A 19,724-nucleotide genomic window follows, 5' to 3' on the forward strand; every position below is an offset into this window, starting at 1 on the left:
ACCAGAACTGTACACAGTACTCCAAATGTGGCCTTACCAAAGTTTTGTACAGCTGCATCATCACCTCACAGCTCTTAAATTCAATCCCTCTGCTAATGAACGCTAGCACACCATAGGCCTTCTTCACAGCTCTATCCACTTGAGTGGCAACTTTCAAAGATGTATGAACATAGACCCCAAGATCTCTCTGCTCCTCCACATTGCCAAGAACTCTACCGTTAACCCTGTTTTCCGCATTCATATTTGTCCTTCCAAAATGGACAACCTCTCACTTTTCAGGGTTAAACTCCATCTGCCACTTCTCAGCCCAGCTCTGCATCCTATCTATGTCTCTTTGCAGCCGACAACTGCCCTCCTCACGATCCACAACTCCACCAATCTGCGTATCGTCTGCAAATTTACTGACCCACCCTTCAACTCCCTCATTATTAATGAAAATCACAAACAGCAGAGGACCCAGAACTGATCCCTGTGGTACGCCACTGGTAACTGGGATCCAGGCTGAATATTTGCCATCCACCACGACTTCTATCGGTTAGCCAGTTCGTTATCCAACTGGCCAAATTTCCCACTGTCCCATGCCTCCTTACTTTCTGCAGAAGCCTACCATGGGGAACCTTATCAAATGCCTTACTAAAATCCATGTACACTACATCCACTGCTTTACCTTCATCCACATGCTTGGTCACCTCCTCAAAGAATTCAATAAAGACTTGTAAGGCAAGACTTACCCCTCACAAATCCGTGCTGACTATCCCTGATCAAGCAGTGTCTTTCCAGATGCTCAGAAATCCTATCCTTCAGTACCCTTTCCATGACTTTGCCTACCCCCGAAGTAAGGCTAACTGGCCTGTAATTCCCAGGGTTATCCCTAGTCCCTTTTTTGAAAAGGAAATCATTGGAAGTAGGCAACATGGCTTCATATTAGCAGCAAGAATGATGTTGAGACAGTAAGAACTGCACACATTTTAATCAAAATAATCCACTACTAGACTGAAATAGATTTAATGAATCCAACCCATCTTTTCCTTTGGAAATAATTTACTTCTTATTTAAAAGCAAACATCAAAATATTTTCATTGTGAAGCTATTTTGACAGATGGAATTAAAATGTTTACAGAAAATTAATCTTATTTCTTAAAATACAATTTAGAATCTTTAAAATCCAAATTACAAGCTGCCAGACAGGATTGCATAATATTTAATTATTCCTTAAATTAATTAAATCTAAGGGGATCAGCGGTTATGGGGAGAAGGCAGGAGAATGGGGATGAGAAAAATATCAGCTATGATTGAATGTCGGAGCAGATTCAAGTGGCCTAATTCTGCTCCTATGTCTTATGGTCTTATGATTTAAGTTAAATTCTTCACTTGGTGCTTTTGTTCTGTGGAATTTATGAAATTCTGTGAAGTTGGGAAAGCTCAATGAACTTTCATAGATTTATCTGAAATTATCAGTCTCTCTGACTTTGTAGAATGCCATGTATTCTGTACAAAAAATCTACTGCTTGAAAAAGTGGGCAGCCCTATTTGTCTGTGAACTAATTCAGAGGCAAATTATTGGAGATATTGCATTTGACAATTGAATGCCTGTATAAAACGTATATTACGTGCCCAGTAAAACTGGCACATTTATTATTCCAACTTAATGCTGTTCTAACTTATTGGACAGACAAAACTACCAAATGAAAGTATTTCAGTGATGATCAGTTTTCTGTCAATTTAAGTTCTTAGGTTTGTGTTCAATAAGGAAATAGTTGTCTTGCTTCAATATAGAATCAATTAAGTTTAGGGTTCAGACATACCAAAGAACAAAAAAAAGTGTAGCACAGCAAAGTTAAGCCTGCTCCGACCATTCCCGTCTAACCTAAAAATATGAGGAACACTTCCAAAAAATTAACAACTTTACAGAAACGAGTACTTAATGATCACTAAACTCTCACACACACCTTTACTTATTATTATTTTAAAATTAAAAATAAACTTGATTTTGTGTGTGGCTCCAAAAAAACAAAAAGGTTCAGGTTAAGGGCACCTATTGATCATCTATTTGAAAATGCATATTAGGATATAGATATACAGTATCCCATAAATATTTGGCAATGAGTAATAATTCTAAATGCTGGTGAGTGTATACTCATTATTATCCACATAATCAAGTTTTAGTAGTTTGATTGCCTTTAGTCTGTAAATAACAAGCATTAAATAAAATCATGAGGGTCAGAACAACTTAAAATGATCATTTCACTATGGTTTTAGAGCAAGACTAAATGCAAATATTGGTGTCTTACATTGTCGTAATGCTTTTTCACAATTGGTTCATAGAAGCCTATTGCCTCTTTATATTTATTCTCTTGCATAAAGAGAACATGGGCAACATTCAATTTCCAAACATCGTGCTCATTGCAGAACTCCACTGATTTTCGGAAGATCTTCTCAACCATTTGGTAGTTTTCCAAGTTCCAGTAGATTCTGGCCTGAGCCATAAGCACTGGAATATACCTGACAAAACAAGAACGAAAGAATATAAGTAGTGGGAAGAGTAGCTAAGCCTACTCTGCCATTCAATAAGAATGTATCTGCTTCCCCATATCCCAATGACATCAACATGATAAAATAAACATTCCCCCCCAGCCCAATCGTCACACACCTCAACCATACGACAACAATCTGCCCCCCTCCCCCCCGCAATTTTAATTTTCCCCGAGAAAGTCGACGAAAGGCTGCCACCTCCGGGAGAATCCTAACATTGACCCTCTTAAGGCAAACTTTATTTTCTCGAGACTGAGAAACCCAGCCATGTCACTAATCCAGGTCTCTACACTCGGGGGCTTCGAGTCCCTCCACATTAACAAGATCCGTCTCCGGGCTCCTAGGGAGGCAAAGGCCAAGATGTCGGCCTCTTTCGCCCCTGAACTCCCGGATCTTCCGACACTCCAAAGGTCGCTACCTCCGGACTCGGCACCACCCGTGTTTTTAGTACTGTGGACACTGCCTTAGCAAAATCCTGCCAAAACCCTCTAAGCTTCGGGCATGCCCAAAATGGGTGGACATGATTTGCTGGGCTTCCCGCGCACCTCGTACACGTATCCTCAACCCCAAAGAACTTACTCATCCTAGCTGCTATCATGTGTGCCCGGTGGACTACCTTAAATTGTATCAGGCTAAGCCTGGCGCATGATGGGGAGATATTAACCCTGCTTAGGGCATCTGCCCATAGCCCCGCCTCGATCTCTCCTACTAGCTCGTCCTCCCACTTGCCCTTAAGCTCATCCATCGGAGTTTCCTCTGCCTCCGAAAGCTCCTGGTAAATATCCGATACCTTCCCCTCTCCCACCCAGGTACTGGAAACTACTCTATCCTGTATCCCCCGTGGCGGCAGCAGCGGAAAGGCCGGCACCTGTTTTCTCAGGAAGTCTCGCACCTGCAAATACCTAAAACCATTCCCTGCTGGCAATTTAAATTTATCCTCCAAAGCTTTCAAGCTGGGAAAGCTCCAGTCTATAAATAGACCCCCATCCTTCCAATTCCTGCTCTCTGACAACTCTGGAACCCGCCATCTAGCCTACCCAGTACAAACCTGTGGTTATTATAAATTGGGGTCCAAATCAATGCTCCCTCCACTCTCTTATATCTCCTCCATTACCCCCAGATCCTCAGAGTCGCCACTACCACCGGACTTGTGGAGTATCGGGACGGCGAGAACGGCAGAGGTGCCGTTACCAATGCTCCCTTGCGTCTTTACATGACGCTGCCTCCATCCGCTCCCATGCCGACCCCCCCCCCCCCCCCCACTACCCACTTCCTAATAGTAATTGCAGAAGTTTGGCAGCGCCAACCCCCCCCGCCTACACTTCACTCGCGGGGTTTTACTCGCCCACACAAAGCCTAAAATAACCTTATTCACCCGCTTGAAAAAGGCCATAGGGATGTAGATGGGGAGGCACTGAAAGACAAACAGAAATCTGGGGAGGACCATCATTTTCACGGTCTGTACCCTCCGCACCGGTGACAGCGGGAGCATGTCCCATCTCTTAAAGTCCCCTTCCATTTGTTCTACCAACCGGGATAGGTTTAAATTGTGTAGTACCTCCCATTTCCGGGCCACCTGGATTCCCAGATATCGAAAGCTCTTCCCTCCCATTCTAAGCGGTAGCTCTCCCAGTCTCTTCTCCTGTCCACTTGCCTGGATCGCAAACATCTCGCTTTTCCCCATGTTCAATTTATAGCCCGAAAAATTGCCAAATTCCCCCAAGATTCGCATTACTTCCCTCATCCCCTCCAACGGGTCCAAAATGTACAAGAGCAGGTCATCTGCGTAGAGCGAGACCCGGTCTCGAACCAGCCCTTTCCAGTTCCGAGAGGCTCTTAATTGCATGGCCAATGGCTCTATGGCCAGAGCAAACAGTAACGGGGAGAGGCAGCACCCTTGCCTCGTCCCTTGGTGTAGTTCAAAATACCCCGACTTCAGCCGGTTCATACGCACACTGGTGCCTGATAGAGCAACCGCACACAGTCAATAAAGCCCTCACCAAACCCAAACCTTCCCAGTGCCTCCCACAGGTAATTCCACTCCACCCGATCAAAAGCCTTCTCCGCATCCATCACTACCATCACCTCCGCCTCCTCTCCTTCTGAGGGCATCATAATAACATTTAGAAGCCTTCGAACATTGGCCTTGAGTTGCCTGCCCTTAACAAATCCCGTCTGGTCTTCCCCTATCACCCCCGGGACACAGTCCTCTATCCTTGTGGCCAGTATCTTAGCCAGCAGTTTGGCATCCACATTCAGTAGAGAAATTGGCCTGTATGACCCGCATTGCTCCGGATCCTTCTCCCGTTTCAGGATCAATGAAATCGAGGCCTGCGACATTGTTGTGGGGAGGACTCCGTTCTCTCTTGCTTCGTTAAATGTCCTCACCAGCAGTGGGCTCAATATCTCTGAAAACTTCTTATAGAATTCCACCGGGTAGCCGTCAGGCCCCGGGGCCTTGCCCGACTGCATGCCCTCCAGTCCCTTGATTATTACCTCAGTCTCAATTGGGGCTCCCAGCACCCTCCACCAGGTCCTCCACACTCAGGAACCTCAACTGATCCAGAAATTGCCTCATCCCCTCCACCTCAGCCGGGGGTTGCGACTCATATAATTTACAATAAAAGTCCTTCAACACCTCGTTCACCCCCGCTGGGTCCAGGACAGTATTACCATCTCTACTCTTTAGTTTACCTATCTCCCTGGCCGCCTCTCTTTTCCTGAGCTGGTGTACCAACATTCTGCTTGTCTTTTCCCCGTACTCATAGATCGCCCCCCTTGCCTTCCTCAACTGTTCCACTGCTTTCCTTGTGGTCAACAGCCCAAATTCCACCTGTAACCTCCGCCACTCCCTCAGCAGCCCCGCATCCAGGGCCTCCGAGTATCTCCTGTCCACCTGGAGTATGTCCTCCACTAATCTATCCCTCTCAGCCCGTTCTACCTTTTCTCTGTGGGCCCGTATCGAGATTAATTCCCCTCTGACTACTACCTTCAAAGCTTCCCAGACAATCGTTGCAGAGACCTCCCCTGGATCATTTGTTTCCAGGTAGTTCTGAATGGACTTGTTAACCGCCCACAGATCGCTTCGTCCGCTAGCAACCCCACATCCAATCTCCACAGCGGGCCTTGCCCTCTCTCCACACTAACCCATGGATCCACCCAGTGCGTGGCATGATCCAACATTGCAATTGAAGAGTACTCAATATCCACCACCTTCGGTATTAGCGCCCTACTCAGAACAAAAAAGTCGATGCGAGAGTATGCCTTGTGGAGATGTGAAAAAAGGAAAACTCCTTCGTCCTCGGCCATGCAAACCTCCAGGGTCTGCTCCCCCCATCTGTTCCATAAACCCTTCAATTTCTTTGCCGCAGCCGGCCTCCTCCCTGTCCTGGATTTTGACCAGTCCAATTCCGGATCAATGACTGTGTTGAAGTCCCCTCCCATGATCAGGTTATGTGACTCTAAGTCTGGGATCTTACCTAACACCCACCTCATAAATTCCACGTCGTCCCAATTAGGAGATTATATGTTCACAAATACCACTCTCACCCCCTCCAGCTTCCCACTCACCACTATGTACCTACCCCCCCTTGTCTGACACGATTCTCCCTGCCTCGAATGCCACTCGTTTGCTGATCAAGATCGCTAACCCCCTGGTCTTTGAGTCCAGTCCTGTGTGGAACACTTGGCTAACCCACCCCTTCCTCAATCGCGTTTGGCCTGTAACCTTTAGGTACGTCTCTTGTAGCATTGCCACGTCCGCCTTCAGTTCCCTCAAATGCGCGAGCCCTCTTGACCGGCCCATTCAGTCCTCTCACGTTCCATGTGATCAGCCTGGACGGGGGGGGGGGGGAGATTCCATCCCCCCCCCCCCCCCCCCCCCCCCCCCCCCCCCCCCCCCCGGATGCCGACTAGCCATCACCCTTTTTAGGCTAGCCTCGAGCTCAAGCCCTCCGCTTCCTCGAGTCCCCACTAGGGCTGTCGCCATTCCCAACCTCCCATTTGTCTCCAAGTAACAGTTCCTCCCTTCAGCAAAGCAGCTCTCCCCACCCCCCCTCCCCCCCAGCAACAACACTACAAACCCAATCCCCCAAGTCAAGCTCCAGCTTAACACCTGCTCACCCCCCCCACTGCGCTTCTGAGAGTCAGCTGACCCATGCTGACTCGATAGCCCCCGCCCCTGGCACCAAGCAGTCTGTCTCCCTATTGTACTCTCCTCTCTCCCCCCCACATGAATAAACATTTTTAAAGCATCACATTCCCCAGTAAACAAACAACAGAAAAAACAGCGAAGTCACTTTAGAAAAAGAGTCACCCAAAAAGCAGAACCAAATTCAAAGCCCATCCCCCCTCTAACAAGGTCTCTGCAAGACAGATCAACCTTTAGCCATCCACACAGCCCATTGTTACACATAGAGCTACTTAAATTTATACAATCCAGCACCACAAATTGCTGCCACAGTACTTCTCCAAGGCTCAAGTGTCTTTTAATTCGCCTCCAGCCTCATTTCTTTAATAAAGGTCCATACTTCGTCTGGCGTTTCAAAGTAGATGTCCCGTTCCTCATGTGTGACCCACAGACGGGCTGGATACAGCATCACGAACTTCACCCCCTTCTTAAAGGAGGTTGTTTTTGCCTGATTGAACCCAGTTCGCCTCTTGGCCAAATCCGCTCTCTGGTCCTGATAGATGCGCAACTCACAGTTCGCCCACTTGCTGCTCCGTTCTTTCTTGGCCCACCGCAAAACGTGTTCCTAGTCCACGAAACGGTGATAACGTACCACCATGGCCCTCGGCGGCTCGTTCGCTCTGGGCTTCCTCGCGAGGGCTCTGTGCGCTCTGTCCAATTCCAGGGGCCAAGGAAACGCCCCAGACCCCATCAACTTCTCCAACATGTCCGTCACATAGGCCTTCGCATCCGATCCTTCATGCCTTCTGAGAGGCCAACAATTCTCAGATTCTGCCTCCTGGACCTATTCTCCAGGTCCTCCAGTTCTCCTGCATTCTTTTCTGGCAGTCGTTCATCATCCCCACCTTGCTTTCCAGCACGGTTATATACTCCTCGTGCTCTGACAACTTTTGTTCGACCTCCTGGCTCGCTCTTCCGTAGGTTTCCTGATTCTGAACCACTTGACCAATGAAAGCCTTAATCGGGTCCAGCGTGTCCTTCTTCAGCTTGGCGAAGCAATCCTCAAAAAACTTCACCAGCTGCTCTGTCGACCACTGTGCCGTCTCCCCGCGGCCCTTGCTCTCCGCCATACTGTCCCGTGTTACTAGCTCTGCTTGCGTCTCGTTTATAGGACTTTGTCGTCTCACACGGCCACTTCTGGTTCAATTCTCCATACACCGGTGGGGGATTTCTCCTTATTGTCTCACTCTTCACTGATTTATCCCATAAAATTCAAAAAGAAACAGGGGAAAAAGGTCTAAAAGTCCATTACAGGCTGGAGCGATCAAATGTGCGACCTACTCCTCCATGGCCGCCACCGGAAGTCGGGGTAGACAATTCTAAAGATTCACAACACTCAGAGTTCTATTTCATCTCAGTCCCAAAAGGCCTACCCATTTGTCCTGAGACTATGCCCCTTAGTTTTAGAATCCAGCCTGCAGAACAACTTTGCAGCATCTATTCTATCAAGCTCTCTCAGAATCTTACATCTTTCAATGAGACCACAAGACATCGGAGCAAAATTAGGCCACTTGGTCCATCGAGTCTGCTCCGCCATTCAATCATGGCTGATATTTACTCATCCCCATTCTCCTACCTTCGCCCCATCATCTGAAGCAAATACTCTTTTCTATTTACTTTTTTCCCCCTTTCTCGCCCCTTCTGTGTTTGTCTTTGTGTAAAGGGTCGAGTAGTCAACTTACAGTCGGAGTCATGTACCCTAGACTCTGAGGCAAGTTTTTTTTTTTTTTTTTTTTTTATACATAGAGGGTAGTGGGTGCCTGGAACTCGCTGCCTGAGGAGATGAAGAAAGCAGGGACGATAGTGACGTTTAAGGGCATCTTGACAAACACATGAATAGGATGGGAATAGAGGGATACGGACCCCGGAAGTGTTGAAGATTTTAGTTTTGACGGGCAGCATGGTCGGTACAGGCTTGGAGGGCCGAAGGGCCTGTTCCTGTGCTGTACTGTTCTTTGTTCTTTGTACTCAAATCCTCTTGCTATGTAGGCCAATGTACCATTTGCTTTCTTTACTGCCTACTTTTAGCGACTGATGCACGAGGACACCAAGGTCTCGCTGAGTATACTCCTCTCTCAATTTACACCCAAATAACAATTTGCCTTCCTACTTTTGCTACCAAAGCGGATAACCTCACATTTTACTGCATCTGCCATGCATATTCCCATTCACTCAGCCTGTCCAAATCCCGGTGAAGCGTCTCTGTAGCCTCCTCACAGCTCACCCTCCCACCCAACTTTGTATTGTGGTGACCTACCAGGGAGGGTACGATTAAAATTGGCCATTTTAAATTAAATATTTTGTCACTTTAAAACAAGCCACAGTCAGTCCAGCACAGCCCCATGGGAATTCAAACTGGCCAAGTACAAATACACTATAATAATCTTTATGGTCACAAGTAGGCTTACATTAACACTGCAATGAAGATACTGTGAAAAGCCCCTAGTCACCACATTCCGGCGCCTGTTCGGGTACACCGAGGGAGAATTCAGAATGTCCAATTCACCTAACAACACGTCTTTCGCGACTTGTGGGAGGAAACCGGAGCACCCGGACGAAATCCACGCAGACACTACACAGACAGTGACCCAAGCTGTGAATCGAACCTGCTGCTGTGACGCAACAGTGCTAACCACTGTGTTACCGTGCTGCCCCAAGGTCATTAAAGGTCAGACAGGCTGCCAAGACATGACCGGACCTGCTCTATCAATCAGCCATCAAGAGATAACCCATTGATAATGAACCGATCTATTGTTGGAAGCACAGGCCAGGCCAGACCAGACTCTCTGGCGCCTAGAGTTCCCGCTGTCACAAAGAACAAAGAAATGTACAGCACAGGAACAGGCCCTTCGGCCCTCCAAGCCCGTGCCAACCATGCTACCCGACTAAACTACAATCTTCTACACTTCCTGGGTCCGTATCCCTCTATTCCCATCCTATTCATGTATTTGTCAAGATGCCCCTTAAATGTCACTATCGTCCCTGCTTCCACCACCTCCTCCGGTAGCGAGTTCCAGGCACCCACTACCCTCTGCGTAAAAAACTTGCCTCGTACATCTACTCTAAACCTTGTCCCTCGCACCTTAAACCTATGCCCCCTAGTAATTGACCCCTCTACCCCGGGGAAAAGCCTCTGACTATCCACTCTGTCTAAGCCCCTCATAATTTTGTAGACCTCTATCAGGTCGCCCCTCAACCTCCTTCGTTCCAGTAAGAACAAACCGAGTTTATTCAACCGCTCCTCATAGCTAATGCCCTCCATACCAGGCAACATTCTGGTAAATCTCTTCTGCACCCTCTCTAAAGCCTCCGCATCCTTCTGGTAGTGTGGCGACCAGAATTGAACACTATACTCCAAATGTGGCATAACCAAGGTTCTATACAGCTGCAACATGACTTGCCAATTCTTATACTCAATGCCCCGGCCAATGAAGGCAAGCATGCCGTATGCCTTCTTGACTGCCTTCTCCACCTGTGTTGCCCCTTTCAGTGACCTGTGGACCTGTACTCCTAGATCTCTTTGACTTTCAATACTCTTGAGGGTTCTACCATTCACTGTATATTCCCTACCTGCATTAGACCTTCCAAAATGCATTACCTCAGATTTATCCGGATTAAACTCCATCTGCCATCTCTCCACCCAAGTCTCCAAACAATCTAAATCCGGCTGTATCCTCTGACAGTCCTCATCGCTATCCGCAATTCCACCAACCTTTGTGTCATCTGCAAACTTACTAATCAGACCAGTTACATTTTCCTCCAAATCATTGATATATACTACAAACAGCAAAGGTCCCAGCACTGATCCCTGTGGAACACCACTGGTCACAGCCCTCCAATTAGAAAAACATCCTTCCATTGCTACTCTCTGCCTTCTATGACTTAGCCAGTTCTGTATCCACCTTGCCAGCTCACCCCTGATCCCGTGTGACTTCACCTTTTGTACTAGTCTACCATGAGGGACCTTGTCAAAGGCCTTACAGAAGTCCATATAGACAACATCCACTGCCCTACCTGCATCAATCATCTTAGTAACCTCCTCAAAAAACTCTATCAAGTTAGTGAGACACGACCTCCCCTTCACAAAACCATGCTGCCTCTCACTAATACGTCCATTTGCTTCCAAATGGGAGTAGATCCTGTCTCGAAGAATTCTCTCCAGTGACCCAGGAAGTGTAGAAGATTGTAGTTTAGTCGGGCAGTATGGTCGGCACGGGCTTGGAGGGCCGAAGGGCCTGTTCCTGTGCTGTACATTTCTTTGTTCTTTGTTCTTTGTTAATTTCCCTACCACTGAAGTAAGGCTCACCGGCCTGTAGTTCCCTGGATTATCCTTGCTACCCTTCTTAAACAGAGGAACAACATTGGCTATTCTTCAGTCCTCCGGGACATCCCCTGAAGTCAGTGAGGATCCAAAGATTCACCTTATTTGGTGAAGGTTTATGTGCAAATAATGCCACTGGAGATGGACACCTGGGGTGGGCCCAGGTGACCTGTCAATCGGGCATCAATCGGATCACTGTACACTAAAACCCTCTCTTGATGCCCCATTGTCAAAAGGAAACAGGAAGTGGGAAAAGGGCACGAAGCCAAAGGAGGATAAGTGGGCACTCCAGATCCCTCGGGAGTGAAGACTCTGCGTGGGAGATGACATTGACCATATTAGAGAAGAGAAGACTAGACCAAACAAGGATGGGTGGGAAGGGTGGGGAGGGAGGGTGGGAAAAGAGGAAGGAAGGAAGGAAGGAAGGAAGGAAGGAAGGGAGATCAATTTTCGTGAAGACGGACGAGAGAAACGCAGTAATCAAATCCAGAGCTCTACCAAACCACCTTTGCGGATAGTATACACTGATCTTGGGTATTTTGTGGGTAATTTAAGGGCTAATTGTGTTCAATATGTTGAAGGCAATTGTTGAATTTGAACTTCTGCTTGTGGTTTGTTCTCCTCGTTAATAAAGACACCTAGGGAAAACCTTTGAGAAAGCAAACTGGTTGACAGTATCTGAGGTTTTACAGATACAACAGTATCATCTGCAAGTCTGGAGATAATACATTTAGTTCCCTCGTCCAAATCAATCATTAATCTGAAATGTGAACAGTTGAGGTCCCAACACAGATCCCTGCGGTACCCCACTTGTAACTGTGTGCCAATCTGAAAACGACCCATTTATTCCAACATTTTGCTTCCTTTTGCTAACCAGCTTTCTATCCATCTCAAGACACTACCCCTAATCCCATGTGCTTTAACTTTATATAGTAATCTGCTATGTGAGACCTTGTCGAAAGCCTCCTGAAAGTTTGAATAAACCACACTACATCTACTCCTTGATCGACTCGACTAGTTACATCTTCAAATAATTCCAGTAGATTTGACAAACATGTTTTCCCTTTTGTTAATCCATGCTGACTTTGTCTGATTATACCACTGCTTTCCAAATACTGTGCTAGGAAATCCTTGATAACAGACTCTAGCAACGTCCCTACTACCAACGTTAGGCTCAGTGGTCTACAGTTCCCTGTTTTCTCTCCACCTCCCTTTTTGAATAGCGGGGTTATATTAGTCAACCTCCAATCTGTAGGAACCATTCCAGAGTCCAAAGAATTTTGGAAAATGACCACCAATGGATCTACTATTTCTATGGCCACTTCCTTCAGTACTCTGGAATGAAGACTGTCAGGCTCTGGAGATGTGTCTACCTTCAGTCCCATCAATTTCCCTAAACCCATTTCTATTTAATAGAGATGTGGAGGAAGAAATTGCAAAACAGATTATGGATAGGTGTGGAGGTCTCAGGATAGTTGTCATGGGTGACTATAACTTTCCGAATGTTGATTGGAACCTCTGTAGGTCGAACAGTTCGGATGGGGCAGTTTTTGTACAGTGTGTTCAGGAGGGTTTCCTGACACAATGTGGATAGGCCGACAAGAGGTGGGGCCACATTGGATTTGGTACTGGGTAATGAACCGGGCCAAATGTTAGATTTGTTTGTGGGAGAGCACTTTGGAGATAGTGACCACAATTCAGCATCTTTCACTATTGCAATGGAGAGGGATAGGGCCATTCGGCAGGGCAAGGTTTATAATTGGGGGAGGGGTAATTATGATGCGATTAGGCAAGAATTAGGGAGTATAAGATGGGACAGAAACTGTCAGGGAAAGGCACAAATGAAAAGTGGAGCTTGTTCAAGGAACAAATACTGCGTGTCCTTGATAGGTATGTCCCTGTCAGGCAGGGAGGAAATGGCCGTGTGAAGGAACCATGGTTCACAAAAGAGGTTGAATGTCTTGTCAAGAGGAAAAAGGAAGCGTATGTAAGGATGAGAAAACAAGGTTCAGTTGGGTCGCTCAAGGGTTACAAGGTAGCAAGGAATGAGCTAAAAAAGGGGCTTAGTAGAGCTAGGAGGGGGCATGAGAAGTCCATGGCGGGTTGGATCAAAGAAAACCCCCAAGGCTTTTTACTCTTATGTGAGAAATAAAAGAATGACCAGGGTGAGGTTAGGGCCGGTCAAGGACAGTAGTGGGAACTTGTGCATGGAGTCAGAAGAAATAGGAGAGGCGTTGAATGAATACTTTTCTTAGTGTTCACCGAGGAGAGGGGCCATGTTTTTGAGGATGAGAGTGTGATACTACGGGTAGGCTGGAGGAGGTAGATGTTCTGAGGAAGGATGTATTGGCAATTTTGAAAAACCTTAGGGTCGATAAGTCCCCTGGGCCAGATGGGATATATCCAAGGATTCTTTGGGAGGCAAGGGATGAGATTGCAGAGCCTTTGGCTTTGATCTTTGGGTCTTCACTGTCCATGGGGATAATGCCAGAGGACTGGAGAGTTGTGAATGTTGTTCCTCTGTTCAAGAAAGGGAATAGGAATGACCCTGGTAATTATAGGCCAGTTAGTCTTCGGTGGTCGGTAAGTTAAGGAAAAGGTCCTGAAGGATAGGATTTATGACCATTTGGAAAGATGCAGCTTAATCCGGGATAGTCAACGTGAAGGGTAAGTCTTGCCTCACAAATTTGATTGAATTCTTTGAGGAGGTAACTAATTGTGTAGATGAAGGTAGAGCAGTTGATGTCGTATACATGGATTTTAGTAAGGCGTTTGATAAGGTTCCTCATGGTCGGCTTATGAAGAAAGTAAGGAGGTGTGCGATAGAGGGAAATGTGGCCAATTGGATAAGTAACTGGCTATCACATAGAAGACAGAGGGTGGTGGTGGATGGAAAATTTTGCGACTGGAGACCAGTTGCCAGCGGTGTACACAGGGATCCTCTGCTATTTGTGATTTCTATCAATGATTTGGAGGAGGGGGCTGAAGGGTGGGTCAGTAAATTTGCTGATGACACCAAGATTGGTGGAGTAGTAGATGAGGAGGGCGGCTGTTGTAGGCTTCAAAGAGACATTGACAGGATGCAGAGCTGGGCCGAAAATGGCAGATGGTGTTTAACCCTGATAAGTGCGAGGTGATTCATTTTGGTAGAACAAATTTGAATGCGGATTACAGGGTCAACGGCAGGGTTCTGAGGAATGTGGAGGAACAGAGAGAGAAGGCCTATAGTGTGTTAGCGTTTATTAACAGGGGGCTTGAGTTTAACAGCTGCCGGGTTATGCTGCAACTGTACATGACCCTGGTGAGACCACATTTGGAGTAGTGTGCAGTTCTGGTCACCTCACTATAGGAAGGATGTGGAAGCATTGGAAAAGGTGCAAAGGAGATTTACCAGGATGCTGCCTGGTTTGCAGGATAGGTCTTATCAGGAAAGGTTGAGGGAGCTAGGGCTTTTCTCTTTGGAGCGGAGGAGGATGAGAGGCGACTTAATAGAGGTTTATAAGATGATGAGGGGGATAGATAGAGTGGACGTTCAGAGACTATTTCCTCGGTTGGATGTAGCTGTTACAAGGGGGCATGACTGTAAGGTTCAGGGTGGGAGATATAGGAGGGATGTCCGAGGTAGGTTCTTTACTCAGAGTGGTTAGGGTGTGGAATGGACTGCCTGCTGTGATAGTGGAGTCGGACACTTTAGGAACTTTCAAGTGGTTATTGGATAGGCACATGGAGCACACCAGAATGACAGAGGGTGCGATAGCTTGATCTTGGTTTCGGACAATGCTCGGCACAACATCGAGGGCCGAAGGGCCTGTGCTGTGCTGTACTGTTCTATGTTCTATTTAAGAAAGATTGCAAGGAAAATCCGGGTAATTATAGGTCAGTGAGCTTAATGTCAGTGATAGTGAAATTGTTGAAAAAGATTCTAAGAGATAGGTTCTATGCACATTTGGAAGTGTTTATTAGCGACAGACAGCATGGTTTTGTACGAGGGAGGTCATGTCTCACTAATTTAATTGAATTTTTTGAGGAGGTGACAAAAATGATTGAGGAGGGAAGGGCTGTGGATGTTGTCTACATGGACTTTAGTAAAGCATTTGATAAGGTCCCTCATGGCAGGCTGGTGCAAAAGATTAAATCACATGGGGTCAGGGGTGAACTAGCTGGAAGAATTCAGGACTGGCTTGGCCATAGAAGACAGAGGGTAGCAGTGGAAGGATGTTTTTCCGAATGGAGGTCTGTAACTAGTGGTGTTCTGCAGGGATCAGTGCTGGGACCACTGCTCTTTGTAATATATATATATATATATATATATATATATATATATATATATATAAAAATAACTTGGAAGAAAACAGAGCGGGTCTAATGAACAAGTTTGCAGATGATACTAAGATTACAGAAGTTGCGGATCGTTTTAAAGATTGTCAGTGAATACAACAGGACATAGATACGGTGCAAACTTGGTCAGAGAAATGGCAGATGGAATTTAACCTGGACAAATGGGAGGTGATGCATTTTGGTAGATCCAATTCAGGTGAAGCTATCAAATAAAGTGGCAGAACCATCAGAAGCATAGACACAGAGATCTGGGCGTGCGGGTCCACACATCCTTAAAAGTGGCAGCAAAGGTGGAAATCGAGGTAAAGAAAGCATAAGGCAAGCGTGCCTTCATAGGACGTGGTATCGAGTATAAAAGCTTGAAAATTATGTTACAGTTATATAGAACGTTGGTTAGGCCACATTTGGAATACTGTGTCCCATTATGGTCACCGCACTACCAGAAGGACGTAGAGGCTTTGGAAAGAGTACAGAAAATGTTTACCAGGATGTTGCCTGATACGGAGGGTATTAGCTATGAGGAGATATTGAATAAACTAGGATTGTTCTCCCTAGAGAAGGAGGTTGAGGGGCGACCTGATAGAAGTTTATAAAATTATTATCTGTCCTTCCTAAAAATAGAATAGCCCTCAATGTTTACTTCCCACCCTTGGTCACCTAGGAGCCATGTCTCCGTAATCCCAACTATACCATATCCCTTTACACCTATCTGCGCAACTATTTCATCCTTTTATTTCAAATACTTTGTGCGTTCAGATACAAAATGTTTAATGTTCCTTGTCCCGTCCCTACTATTTTTTAAACAGTGTTATTACCTGATACAGGCCCTTGATTTCTCTGCCATCACATTTCTTATTCTCCTTGTTGTTTTTTTGTGTTTTTTCTCTTGGTCTTCATTCCCCTGCTTTGAATCCTTAAGTAGGTTCCCACCCCCCTGCCACATAAGTTTAGACCCTCTCCAACTGCTCTAGCAGGTACCCCCCAACCCCCCAACCCCCCCCCCCCCCCGTACTGTTCTATGTTCTAAGTCTTGTCTGCGGCTACAGTAAAGCCTATCTATTCCCTTTACAATTGAATCCCCTATAACTATTGCAGTCCCATACTTTTTACTCCTCCCTTCTGCAGCAGAGCCAACCATTGTGCAACAAATTGGGCTGTTGCTGCTTTCCCAGAGAGGTCACTCCCCTTAAGAGTATCCAAAATGGTATATCTGTTTTCAGAGGAATGGCCTCAGAAGATTCCTGCACTGCCTGCCGAGCTCTCTTGCACTGCCTGGTGGTCAACAATTCCCTTCCTGCCTTTGGAGTCTGAACCTGTGTTGTGACCACCTCTCTGACGGGACACACTCTGCCTCATGGATGCTCCAGTGTCCTCAGCCGTTGCTCCAGCTCAGAAATTCAGGCTTCCAGGAGCTGTAGCTGGAGATACTTCCTGCACACATGCTGGCCGCAGGCATTGGAAAATTTGCCTATTCCCATATGGAGCAAGAGGAACAAACCAAGGTTTTGCGTTCTCCTGCCATGTCTTACCATTTTAAATTAAAGCTTTGGACAAAGCTTGATACTAGATTATATCCAGTTTTCTCTGATGTTTCTTTCCTTGTCCTTATTCGTACCAATTATAGCCCTTGTAGATTATAAACCGCAAACCTTGTTGTGGTTTATAATTGATAAAAGTTGTAAAGACTTACCGACCTTGCCCACTACTCATCAATCAGCTCTCCCCCCTGTATTTCCTCAGCTGCAGCAGGGCAAGATCATTCTCTTAAGATTTAAAAGTTACAAAGCAAGGAAAAAAAAACAAAAAACACCTCTTCCCACTCTCCACCGAATTCCCAATTAATGTCCAAAAAAAGGTTAGGAGGGGTTATTGGGTTACGGGGATAGGGTGGAAGTGAGGGCTTAAGTGGGTCAGTGTAGACTCGATGGGCCGAAAGCACTGTATGTTCTATGTTCTAGTTCTATGCCCCTTGGTGACTGACCCCTCCACCGTGGGAAAGAGAGCCTGACCATCCACTCTATCCATGCCCCTCATAATCTTTAAAAAATATATATTTTAATTGAAGTATTTGCAAAATTTTTATAACAATAACGCAATAATAACATAAACATGGTAAAAAAGACATTTCCCACCCAGCCCCTTCTGTACATCCCTCAACCATATTGCACCTACCCCACCCCACCCCCCCCCCCCCCCACCCACTTCGGAATGCTGCTTCTGCCAACATTTTACTTTTCTCCGAGAAAGTCGACGAACGGCCGCCAATTCCGAGAAAACCCCAGCATTGACCCTCTTAAGGCAAAATTTATTTTCTCCAGCCTGAGAAACCGAGCCATGTCACTGACCCAAGTCTCCACACTCGGGGGATTCGAGTCCCTCCACATTAAAAGGATCCGTCTCCGGGCTACCAGGGAAGCAAAGGCCAAAATGTCTGCCTCTTTCACTCCCTGATCTTCTGACACTCCAAAGATCGCTACCTCCGAACTCGGCACCACCTGCGTATCTAGCACCCCGGACATTGCTTTCGGAAAACCCTGCCAAAACCCTCTAAGCTTCGGGCATGCCCAAAACATGTGGACATGGTTTGCTGGGCTTCCCGCACACCTCGCACATCTATCTTCTACCCCGAAAAACTTGCTCATCCTCGCCGCCATGTGCGCCCGGTGTACCACTTTAAACTGTATTAAACTGGGCCTGGCACATGATGATGAGGAGGAGTTAACCCTGCTTAGGGCGTCCGCCCACAGACCCGCATCCAACTCTCCACCTAGCTCCTCCTCCCACTTGCCCTTCAGTTCGTCCGCCGGGGTTTCCTCCACCTCTAACAACTCCTGATCGATATCCGACACTTTCCCCTCCCCTACCCAGGTACCGGACACTACTCTGTCCTGTATCGTCCGTGGCGGAAACAGCAGGAAAGCCAACACCTGTTTCCTCAGAAAGTCCCGCACTTGCAAATATCTGAAACCATTCCCCGGCGGCAACTTGAACTTATCCTCCAGCGCCTTCAGGCTGGGAAAACTCCCGTCTATGAATAGATCTCCCATCCTTGTAATTCCTGCTCTCTGCCAGATCCGGAACCCGCCATCTATCCTGCCCGGTGCGAACCTGTGGTTATTGCAAATATGGGTCCAGACCGACGCACCCTCCACCTTCTTATACCTCCTCCATTGCCCCGAGATCCTCAATGCCGCCACCGCCACCGGGCTAGTGGAGTAACAGGCCAGCGAGAATGGCAGAGGATGCTCCCAAACTGGTGCCTTTGCATGATGCCGACCCCTCCCCCATTACCCACTTCCTAATCATCGCTATATTAGCCGCCCAGTAGTAGTTGCAGAAGTTCGGCAACACCAACCCACCCTCCCCCCGACTGCGCTCCAGTAACATTTTCTTCAATCGCAGGGTTTTATTTGCCCACGCAAAGCCCAAAATAATCTTGTTCACCCGCTTGAAAAAGGCCTTGGGGATGAAGATGGGGAGGCACTGGAAAATAAACAGAAATATGGGGAGGACCGTCATTTTCACGGCCTGCACCCTCCCCGCCAACGATAGCGGGAGCATATCCCATCTTTTAAAGTTCCCTTCCATTTGCTCCACCAGCCAGGTTAGGGTGAGCTCGTGTAATGCCTCCCATTTCCGAGCCACCTGTATTCCCAGGTAGCGAAAGCTCCTCTCTAACATCTTGAGCAGCAGCACATTCAGTCTCCTCTCCTGCCCCCTTGCCTGGATCACTTTTTCCCATGTTCAATTTATACCCCAGAAACCTGCCAAATTCCCCCAAGATCTGCATAACCTCCCCCAACCCCTCCACCGGGTCCGAAATGTACAAGAGCAGATCGTCCGCGTAAAGCGAAACCCGATGCTCCACACATACCCCGAACCAGCCCCTGCCAATTCCTTGATGCTCTCAGCGCCATAGCCAATGGCTCTATAGCCAGAGCGAAAAGCAACGGGGAGAGGGGGCACCCCTGCACGTCCCTCGTTGTAACTTAAAATACCCAGACCTCAGCCGGTTTGTGCTCAGCCTGCACAGGCGCCTGGTAGAGCAATCGCACCCAGTCAATAAAGCCCTCACCAAACCCAAACCTTCCCAGCGCCTCCCACAGGTACTCCCACTCCACCCGATTAAAAGCCTTCCCAGCGTCCATCGCTACCACTACCTCCACCTCCTCTCCTTCTGAGGGCATCATGATTACATTTAAAAGCCTCCGGACGTTAGCATTGAGCTGTCTGCCCTGAACAAATCCAGTTTGGTCCTCCCCCATCACCCCCGGGACACAGTCTCCTATCCTAGTGGCCAGAATCTTAGCCAGCAGCTTGGCATCTACGTTCAAAAGCGAAATC

General features: G+C 47.1%; 1 protein-coding gene across 4 annotated transcripts in view; it reads right to left on the bottom strand.

The window, feature by feature from the left end:
• The window catches only part of ift70 (intraflagellar transport 70), a 354,021-nt gene that overhangs the window by 73,805 nt on the left and 260,492 nt on the right, over nucleotides 1-19,724 (bottom strand). For all 4 annotated transcript variants that reach the window (XM_072480753.1, XM_072480751.1, XM_072480750.1 and 1 more), the window contains one exon: nucleotides 2,292-2,502. In XM_072480753.1, coding sequence (XP_072336854.1) covers nucleotides 2,292-2,502 — 211 coding nt within the window. The remainder of the gene's footprint in view (nucleotides 1-2,291; nucleotides 2,503-19,724) is intronic.

The sequence above is a fragment of the Scyliorhinus torazame genome, chromosome 17 (genome assembly GCF_047496885.1).
Source record: "Scyliorhinus torazame isolate Kashiwa2021f chromosome 17, sScyTor2.1, whole genome shotgun sequence".
Classification (NCBI taxonomy): domain Eukaryota; kingdom Metazoa; phylum Chordata; class Chondrichthyes; order Carcharhiniformes; family Scyliorhinidae; genus Scyliorhinus; species Scyliorhinus torazame.